This window comes from Carica papaya, chromosome 7 (genome assembly GCF_054855325.1).
Source record: "Carica papaya isolate Zhongbai chromosome 7, ASM5485532v1, whole genome shotgun sequence".
Taxonomy (NCBI): Eukaryota; Viridiplantae; Streptophyta; class Magnoliopsida; order Brassicales; family Caricaceae; genus Carica; species Carica papaya.
Genome location: NC_142315.1, coordinates 28,736,944 through 28,738,120, shown reverse-complemented (window position 1 = coordinate 28,738,120; position 1,177 = coordinate 28,736,944). Strand labels below are relative to the sequence as shown.

The 1,177-nt window shown below is 30.0% G+C and overlaps 1 protein-coding gene across 1 annotated transcript; it reads left to right on the top strand.

Moving 5' to 3' along the window:
- The first annotated feature begins 323 nt into the window (after positions 1-323).
- LOC148253138 (uncharacterized) lies at positions 324-677 on the top strand. The gene has a single exon (XM_088208550.1). The coding sequence runs from the start codon at positions 324-326 to the stop codon at positions 675-677; it is 354 nt and encodes a 117-aa protein (XP_088064676.1).
- Positions 678-1,177: the final 500 nt, after the last annotated feature.

Sequence of the window (1,177 nt, the reverse complement as noted above, 5' to 3'; positions counted from 1 at the left end):
TTACTATACAAAATTTTGTCCATTAATTGGAGCTTCTATAAGCAGGAGTGAATTATTCTCTAGGAACCTAACATAAATCATCAATTTCGATAAACGTTTAAGTAAATCAACAGTTAGAATTCACTCCAAAATTAACGATTTAGTAACGACTGAGTTAATATTATAAATAGTATTAAAAATAGTATTAAACAAGCTTAATTACTCACATTTCTACTATAGCATAAATAGTCGCTCTATTCGTTTCAATTTTTCATTGCAATAAACTGCTCTTGATCAATTAACTCCTAGTAATACGAAAAGACAAAAAAATTTACCAATCAAACATGTCAGGCAAAGCTCAACAAACCATTCAATTACTGCTTCTGGCCACTTGGATTGCAATGTTGGTGCAACCAAGTCACACCCAGCTATTACCTGGATTTCCAGGAATTCCTGGACTTCCAGGAACTTCTCAAATTAATCAGTGTTTGGCGTCCTTTAATGGTATTGAAGGATGCTTGCTGTCACTTTTCACTTTTCCAATTGGAGGTCTTACCCCTTCCTCTTCTTGTTGTAATGCAATTCTAAATATCAGCAAGAGTTGTTGGTCAGTTTTTTTCCCCTTAGCCCCTTATGCTCCACAACTGATTCAGAACTTTTGCGACACTCCAAAGGCATTCGCAGCATCTCCTAAATGAGTTTCTTTTTTTTTTTTTTTAAATTCAACAGAAATTAACCAATTTTTAGTTCTCCTAAGTCATTAATATAGTGGAGATTTATGGTTTTATTTTATTTTATTATGGCAAAGAGAATATACTTTAGCTATGTGATTGAAGTTTAAATTTATTTTTCCAAATAATTCTAGCCAAAATAAAAATTAATTTTCTTTTAGTGCATTATTTGTTTTCTTATAGACTTCTTCCTTTTTGTTTCAAAGCTATGAATATATAAGCAAGTACATTCTCAGGCTTTCTTTTTTGCTTCAATTCTAATCCCTACAATACATTTTCATATAATTCTTAATGTGTATAATTATAATATTACTTTTACACTAGTGTCACATTTTTAAATTATCTAAAAAATTAACAGGAATTGATCAAATCAGGCCATGAGAACAAAGAGAGAATAAATTATGCAGAAATTTTTTATAAAAAAAACCCGCAGAAAACTATCAAGAATACATAATATAAGTACAAAT

Coding starts and splice junctions, on each gene's coding strand:
- LOC148253138 (XM_088208550.1), top strand. CDS start 324: ATGTCAGGCAAAGCTCAACAAACCATTCAATTACTGCTTCTGGCCACT.